The 8506-nt window shown below is 48.8% G+C and overlaps 2 protein-coding genes across 2 annotated transcripts in view; both read right to left on the bottom strand.

Moving 5' to 3' along the window:
- TTC28 (tetratricopeptide repeat domain 28) overlaps nucleotides 1–732 on the bottom strand; it is a 394102-nt gene extending 393370 nt beyond the window's left edge. The window contains 2 exon segments of the mRNA XM_015562870.1: nucleotides 260–373; nucleotides 512–732. Of these exon segments, the coding sequence (XP_015418356.1) occupies nucleotides 260–349 (90 nt within the window). The 5' untranslated portion in view covers nucleotides 350–373; nucleotides 512–732.
- Nucleotides 733–2113: 1381 nt separating this feature from the next.
- The window catches only part of CHEK2 (checkpoint kinase 2), a 25003-nt gene continuing 18610 nt past the window's right edge, over nucleotides 2114–8506 (bottom strand). Inside the window, exons 13-16 of the mRNA XM_015562871.1 lie at nucleotides 8303–8418; nucleotides 6681–6766; nucleotides 3669–3749; nucleotides 2114–2358 (exon numbers count right to left, since the gene is read on the bottom strand). Of these exons, the coding sequence (XP_015418357.1) occupies nucleotides 2269–2358; nucleotides 3669–3749; nucleotides 6681–6766; nucleotides 8303–8418 (373 nt within the window). The 3' untranslated portion in view covers nucleotides 2114–2268. The remainder of the gene's footprint in view (nucleotides 2359–3668; nucleotides 3750–6680; nucleotides 6767–8302; nucleotides 8419–8506) is intronic.

Below are 8506 nucleotides of genomic sequence, written 5' to 3' on the forward strand. Positions count from 1 at the left end.
CGCGCAGCCGACCACCCCAGGCCCGATTCCTGGCTCCTTCCCCGCGCGGCTCCTTCTGCTTCACCCGCTGCACAGGGCGTGGGGCGAGGCTCCGGACCAGGAGGGACTTACCCCCTCGAAGTGCCGGGCGAAGGAGGCCTCTAGGTCAGGATGACATCCCCGGCGTGGAAGTGGACAAGCACGTGCGCGAGCAAGCCCTGGATTCTGGGAGAGCCAGGCTCCCTGGGACCCCGAGTGACAGCCCCGCATCTCCACTAACCCTTTGCGTGATTAAGGCCGGGTACCCGGCTCTGTTTCTCCTTAATAAGGCCCGACAACGAAGGCATGATGGGAGGACGCAAGCAATCATCGAGATAAAGTGCCAACACCGGGCCTAAGGCGGACCAAGTGCTAATCAGACGTCCAGACCTCTCCTGGAGGTTTGTTTACTGGGTAAAAACCACGGGCTCTTGAGAGGGGAAATCTCGCTTCAAGTATTGCCTCCACCTGTGGGTTCAAGCATTGCCTCCACCTGTTACAGCCTGGGGACCCTGTCTTTCTCCCATCTCAGCTCCGCTTCCCTCTCTGATGGCTTCATTCTCAGTTCTCTTCCCATGGCATCCCCTGCAGCTTCTACCTCCTATCTGACCAGGAAAGCAGGAGTTGACCCCCCAAAAGTTCCCTCCAGAGTCTCGGGGTTGAGACTCTTGAGGTTGGTCCTCTCGTTGCACCCATTTTGAAGTAACTTGCCTAAAGCCAAAGTCAGGAAAGGCAGAAAGCTCAGATTAGCACAATATTGCTCCTCCCACCAGTGTTGTCATGTATTTGCTTCATTTCCATTTGCTCGGTTTTCCAAGTCCTTGATCACCTCTAGCTGGGTGGCCAGTGGGAAAAGCGTTCCCAGTGGGGGTCAGGCAGGCAGACAGGTAGCTTTACCATCTCCCTCACCCCCTCGCCCCCCATGATTTCATGGGGTAGGGTGACCCCCCCAAAAAGTAAGAGTTGGACAAGTCGCCTTACATAGGGCCTCTTTGGTCATTGCTGGGTCAACAGGACACACTCACGTGCCTTATCTGCATTTCTAGACAGAAAAGAATGAGCTGCTTATGCCTTAGTCTTCCCTATCCCCTTTACTGTGCGTGTCTGCTGCAGAAATGTTAACGCTCGGTTACAGGACCCTGCTGGGTATTACACATGAGAGAGTTGATGTGCCATGTCCCCTTCCTAAAATCAGGAAAATACTGAATTTTTACACATTATCTGGCCCCAAGGTTTCAGGGACTGTGCCCTCTATTTTTATTTTTTGTTAATCCTCACGTGAGGCTGTTTTTCCCTTTGCTTTCCTGAGAGTGGGAGGGAGGGGGAAAGGAGGGGAAGACAGAAACACTGATGTGAGAGAGACACATCAACTGGTTGCCTCTGACGCTTAAACACTGAACACACCAACCAGGGCCTTTTTTTTTATTATTATTATTGTGGTAAAATACACATAACATTCAACATCTTAACCATTTTTTAAGTATACAGCTGAGTGGGAGGAAGTATTCACGTTGTTGTACAACCATCACCACCATCCATCTCCAGAACTCTTTTCATCTTGCAAAATAGAAATCCATGAAACAATAACTCCCCCCTCCTCCTCACTGCCCTTCCCCCAGCTCCTGGCAACCACTATTCTAATTCCTGTCTCTGTGAGTTTGACTACTCTAGGTACCTCATCTAAGTGGAATCATATACTATTTGGCTTATTTCCCTGAGCATAACGGTGGACCTGCATCTTTATGGGGGTGAGGATGAGAATTTAAAATAGGCCCATGGAAAAAAAACAAAATAGGCCCGTGGTATTTGCACCAAGCTACCTACTTACTGTCTCAGGAGGACTGTGGCAGCCAGTCACTCCCTACACACTCCACCCCGACCTCGCAATGCGCCTTTCCCTGCAACTTTCTAAAGAGCCTTTAGAATCTGCATGCATCTCACCGTGGCTGAGACCAAGGACATTTCCTGAGACACCAGGCTGGTGACAGCCAGGGTAGAGAGTTCCTGATAAAAAGCACATGATTTCAAATCCACACACAAAAAGGCCTGCAACGAAAGAGCTGATGATCATCAAGCCGAAGCACACAGCCCAGGCTCCATTAGGCTTTTGATCGTGTACTGATGACTCTGGAAAAGCAGCTGTTCCCATAATTAAAACATAAAATCTAAAATATATATATATATACATATACATAAAGAAAAGAGCAGCAGGGTTCAAGACGGTACATGTCTTTCACATTCAACCAGTGTTCAGGACACAGCAGCACAGACAGCCAGGCGCTTTGCGGTGCCAGCATCCTCCGGCTCCCCTTCGAGGAGCCGCTTTCGACTCGTAGAAGGCTGGGGGTGGGGGGAGGAAAAGGGAGAAATGTTCAAAGAAGACCACTGGCTTCTTCAAGATGATCTAAGTTTCCCAATATGCTCCCAGTAAATCTGGAGACTTTCATGTGAAACTTCTAGCCCCAACCATTACTGGTTTTCCTCCCTGACATCTGAATCCCCATCACATTCCACCGGACTCAGGCATCCTCATCAAAATGACATTTCTCTCCCCGTGACTTTCTGATCCTTCAATGATTTTTATATATTTTTTATAAATATATTTTTATTGATTTCAGAGAGGAAGGGAAGGGGGGAGATAGAAACATCAATGATGAGAAAGAATCATCGATCGGCTGCTCCTGCACGCCCTCTACTGGGGATGGAGCCCACAACCCCGGCACGTGCCCTGACCAGGAATCAAACTGTGGCTTCCTGGTACATGGGTGGACGCTCAACCACTGAGCCACATTGGCTGGGCTCAATGATATATACTGCCAGTAAGCAGCACCCACAGTCTCCTCTTGGGTCATCTTTTCCTAAATCCTGAAATTTAGAGAGATGACGATACCTTTCACTGGGAGCTCCAAACCGTGCTCTTTTGTGGAAAGACACGTCTTTTCTTGTGTCTTTGTTTTCCAGTTTATAAAATTGCAAGGGGAGAGTGGGAAGAGCAGTGCTATCCGTCACCAAAAGAAGGTGGGACAGGAATGAACAGATATTAACTTGTACTTAACAAAGAACAATGGAAACCGGTTTGGCTCAGTGGATAGAGCGTCAGCCTACGGACTGAAGGGTCCCAGGTTCGCTTCCGGTCAAGGGCGTGTACCTGGGTTGCGGGCACATCCCCAGTAGGAGATGTGCAGGAGGCAGCTGATCGATGTTTCTCTCTCATCGATGTTTCTCACTATCTCTCTCCCTTCCGCTCTGTAAAAAATCAATAAAATATATTTAAAAAAAAAAAAACAATGGAGGAATAAAATTATAACCAATAAATCACCAGTCACTCGCCCACATTTTAAACAAATTTTCAACAAATTTCTACTGGAGCCTCCAACAGTCTTTTAATCTTGCCTTGCAGGAGACTTCTTGAATGACAATCCCTAGCTGTGCTTCTCTAATGCATTAAGCATACTGTTCATTATGAAATCTTCTAAGGGTGCTAGAGCAGATCAAGCTGAAACAAAGTATCTCCTACATCATTCGTGTGTGTGTGTGTGTGTGTGTGTGTGTGTGTGTGTAGCAGTTTTTATTAGACTATTCAAACTCCTCATCCTTGCTCACTGGCTCTTTAAACTTGGCCCGCATTTAACGACCATCATCCGGAATACCTGGGCTGGGAGCTGGGGTAGAGCCGTTGACTTATTTTCTTCAAAAAGCAAATTTTGAAATTTTCTCTTCATGTCCTCATCCTGTAAAGAAATGAAAAACATGAGTCACCTATGTTTGAGGGAACGCTCCGAGGAGGATGGGGCCAGGAAGCCCCCGGAAACAGAGACATGGGCACAGACATCGGGTCTATCAGGTGCGTGGCTTGCCCTGGCTGCAGCTCTGGGAGGGCGAGGACCACGCGACCCTCCACCCCCCCGAGTAGTCTAATCAGCAGGCAGCGCTCAGTCGACACTGGCTGAATCAAAACCACATGCGTCAGAGCTCTTGGCGGGTCAGAGAGAACCACAGACCTAAGGAGTCGAAAGACTTTCAGAACCAGCATCCCAGATCCTGACTGAGATGGCAATCGGCAGGCCAGAGGCTGGGGCTGACTCCATGCAGCTGCTAAGTCTTTCCGGGAGGTCGCCCCCCCCTCTCCCTACCAACATGCGGCCAGTTCCTGGGGCCACCCTAACAAACCCACCCAGCACCCTGGGGAAATTCACCCAGTAAGTGCTGTACAACTCGCCAGAAGGACTTCAAGCCCACGGTATCCAGGGCTTGGGTCTAATGGGAAAGGAAAACCCTAGCTGGTGTGGCTCAGTGGATAGAGGGTCAACCTATGAACCAGGAGATCACAGTTCGATTCCCGGTCAGGGCACATGCCCGGGTTTCGGACTCAGTCCCCAGTGTGAGGCATGCGGGAGGCAGCTGATCGATGATTCTCTCTCATCACTGATGTTTCTATCTCCCGCCCTACCTTCCTCTCTGAAATCAATAATTTTTTTTAAAAAAAAAAGTAAATGCATGAAGAAATGAAACCACACTAGAATGTTCCTCAGATGGCAGCTCTTCAGTGCAGCCAAACAGAGCTGACCTCAAGCCTACTTAGGCCTGTTATTTAAAACAAGTGATCAATTAGCAATAATATGTAAAAGAGCTCTTTACCTTAACATATCACAGGCAGTAACGTGTATCCGTAAATGCCCTTTCTTTGAAATGTCCACATCTGTTCAGAAATACTAACTGCAATGTGCCTCAGGGGCAAGCAGGAGGGACCCCTCTATTTCAGGAAGGGAGGCAAGAGGTGGATCTAAGGGATGCTCCCCAAACTGGCTCCTCCGCTGATGACAAAACAGACCAGAACTCCTATTCCCAGGGCCCAGTCCGGGGCCAGACCCACCAGACCACCTGGCTTCTTCAAGGACCCTGCATTTCCCCAAAAGAAAACCTCAACCAGTGGTTCTCAACCTTGGCTGCACATTAGAATCACCTGGGAATCTTTTTTAAAATCCTGGTTTCTGGGCCTCATCCTCCGGAAATTCTGTTTCTTTGCTACTATTTGTCACCCCATAACAAAGAAACAGAATTTCCGGAGGATGAGGCCCAGAAATCAGGATTTTAAAAAAGATTCCCAGGTGATTCTAATGTGCAGCCAAGGTTGAGAACCACTGAGCTAAACTATCACTAGCAGGCGATGTCCGCGGGCCCTCTGCATCCTTGTCCTCATTCCATGTTCACTCCACCTTTTGCTGCCAAAACAAAGTGCAGACAAAAGAGTGTTCAAGTGAGACCCCTGAGGTCAGGTTGAACTTCACCTTTACCTCAGCTGTTAATAACCGTTTTCTTTCAAGGTGAAAAAGTACAAGAAATATAGGCTGTTCTTGTTCCTAAATCCCGGGGAGATGCAAGCTGCCTAACTAGGCAGCTCCGTTTTTGTTTTTTTTTCCAAGACTTAACACAGCTCCTCTACTTCCACATCTAGCTCCCCAAGAGTCTCCCTATGAGGGCACACGGAAAGATCCCAGAGGCATGCTTTTTCTTTCTCATCAGAATTAAATCCCCACATGCAAAGGCACCCTTGGTTCCCAAACTCCCTTTCTCCAGGGCCACCCCGCGGTGTCAAATCTGTGTGGTCTAGTAAGTGCTAAATCATCTGACAATTTTCTTTCTGGGGGGACTGCTCTTTCTAGGTCAACATCCCAAACACATATACCTACTTTTTAACAATTTTCTTTTAAGGATGTGTTGCTCTCAACCTGTGCTGACCGAAGCCAACCTGTTGTTAGGCGTGGCGGGTTGGAAGAGCAAAAGATGGGGGACAGTCTTCCCAGAATCCCAGAGGCACACTGCTGAGATGGATGGTTAAGTTGTCCACCCCACAGGGATCAGGGCGACCCAACGGAAGTTCCTAGAAAGGGGTACGGCTGTGCTGAAAGGAACCGCACGGAACAGGAGACCTGACATCCGTCAGGAAACCTGCCCGATGCTGTAGCTAATTCCTAAACCAAAGGTTACCCCAGCGGAGCCACAAAGGACTTCCAGCCCCTGCAGCTGCCATGAGCTCAGCGCAGAACCTCACGGCAGCTGAACTCCCAGCAGGGATGCAGAGGTGATGCACGCTTGGAAGGCGCAGGTGACAGCCTGCACTGAAGGCGTGCTTACCCTCCATGAACAAGTGGGGTCCTTTCTATCCAGCCACTTGGGCTTAAGAAATAGTTAGATTCTCTCCCCCCCACCCCCCCCAGGGAGGCTGCCCTTCCCCTCCAACACCTGCTTCCTTGATTTAAAGTGGAAGAGGCTGGAATGCAGCCCACCCCACCTGTTTGGGGGAGAGGCTTTGAGGGAAGAGGGGAGCACAGCTGGGGATGAGATTCCGCGCGTTAGAGCAACTTCTCAAAGGCACACGGCCAAACCGCGGACCCAGGGAAGCCGAGTGGGACCAAGACCGGCCATCAAGTGAGCTTGTCCATCCAAGAGCCACGAATCGAGTTTGAAAAGACTGCACACAGACACCGCACAGAGACACACCCACATGTAGGCATACCCCACACACCTAAAGCTTAATCCACAACAGCTGCAGGAAACAGACGCAAAACACAAGTGCTGTGTTTGCATCCTCTTCCTCACCTCTCAGACACAGCTCAGGGCTGCCCACGTATTTCATGCTACGAGGCAGCGCCCAGACCCACCTGAAGCCACGGGTGTTTTAAAGCTTCTTCTGTCGTAAGACGCGCCTTTGGATCCACTACCAACAACTTCTTGATGAGGTCCAGCGCTAAAAAGCAATAAGCCACGGTGAGACAGGCAAATGCATCGAATCAGCAAAATTAACAGCATGCTAGAATCGCTGGCCGACATCCAGGAAGGAGAGAGAGGGGCTGAGGTCACGGAGGAGTCGGCAGGTATGGTAGGCAGGGCCCCCTAATCCTCCTCACACTCTGTATTCATCAGCGTGCTCTGAGAACAGCAGGAAACATCAGATTGCCCTAACAGTTTATATGGTGTCTTAGGAAATCTGTTCCTTCTCTCATTGCTGGATTCAAGTTCAAACGAATTAAAGCTGAACTCACTCCCAGTTCTAAGGGACACTCAGGATGCAAGCCCACGCTCCCCGAGACCCACAGATGGATGGTGAGAGTTTCTCAGGCTTCTGGAAATGCAGGCTTGGCAGACAGAAACCTTGATGGCCAGCAACAAGCGGAGGCCGGCTTGTGGACTGCAACAATATCATTCCTTAGGCCAGCGGATCTCAACCTGTGGGTCGCGACCCCTTTTGGGGGTTGAACGACCCTTTCACAGGGGTCGCCTAAGACCATCAGAAAACACATCTATAATTACATACTGTTTTCGAGATTAATCACTATGCCTTCATTATGTTCAATTTGTAACAATGAAAATACATCCTGCCTATCAGATATTTACATGACGATTCATAACAGTAGCAACATGACAGTGATGAAGTAGCAACGAAAATAATTTTAGGGTTGGGGGTCACCACAACAGGAGGAACTGTATTAAAGGGTCGCGGCCTTAGGAAGGTTGAGAACCACTGCCTTAGACACTGACATTTAACACAGTCAACTATGTTACAGTTATCTGTCATGTAGTTTTACTTGGCTACTGTTTTCTTTTGAGAATTACAAAGTTGCCCTTGGAAGTTCTTAAACACAAAGTAACTAGTGACACTCACTCTTACAGGCTTATTTACTCAAAGGAAACCTTGTAACTAAAAAGTTACTTGTGCCCTAACTGGTTTGGCTCAGTGGCTAGAGCGTCTCGGCCTGCAGACTGAAGGGTCCTGGGTTCGATTCCGGTCAAGGGCATGTACTGCAGGCTCATCCCCAGTAAGGGGTGTGCAGGAGGCAGCTGATCGATGTTTCTAGCTCTCTACCCCTCTCCCTTCCTCTCTGTAAAAAATCAATAAAATATACTTTAAAAAAAAGTTACTTGTGATTTTGCACACTTAAATCGGTACCGGGCACTTGTGTATATTACACTTAACCCTTATAAAAACCCTTTAAGGTAGGGGTTTATTGTGTCCCCTTTACAAATAACGAAAATGGAGACTCAGAGAGCTGAAGCAACGTGCCTAAGGTCCCACAGCTGGGAGGAGCAGACCCAAGACTTGAATCTCCATCCGCCTGGCTTTGGAACAACTTCCGCTGCCTCTCAAACGGTGCAAAACAACAGGAAGTAAGAACAGAACCGACAGGAGACAAACATAATGGAATTCGAAAAGAAATTCTCCCGCCACAGCGCGCACACACACATTTAAGCAAACCATGAATTCTTCACCCTTTCGTGTCCATACCCTCCTCGGAGACCTCTGCCCAGACCTCAGGAATGAAGTTGTATTTTCCACTGGTGATCTGGTCCTTCAGTGACACTTGAGTCTTATGCTCGGAGAAAGGTGGATACCCACTAAGGCTTCGTGGCGGGAGAGAGAGAAAGGAAAAGAAATCAAGTGGTATTCTCCGTGGCATTCGGATATACAGACTTCTTCCCACCCCCCACC

The sequence above is a fragment of the Myotis davidii genome, unplaced genomic scaffold (genome assembly GCF_000327345.1).
Source record: "Myotis davidii unplaced genomic scaffold, ASM32734v1 scaffold478, whole genome shotgun sequence".
Classification (NCBI taxonomy): domain Eukaryota; kingdom Metazoa; phylum Chordata; class Mammalia; order Chiroptera; family Vespertilionidae; genus Myotis; species Myotis davidii.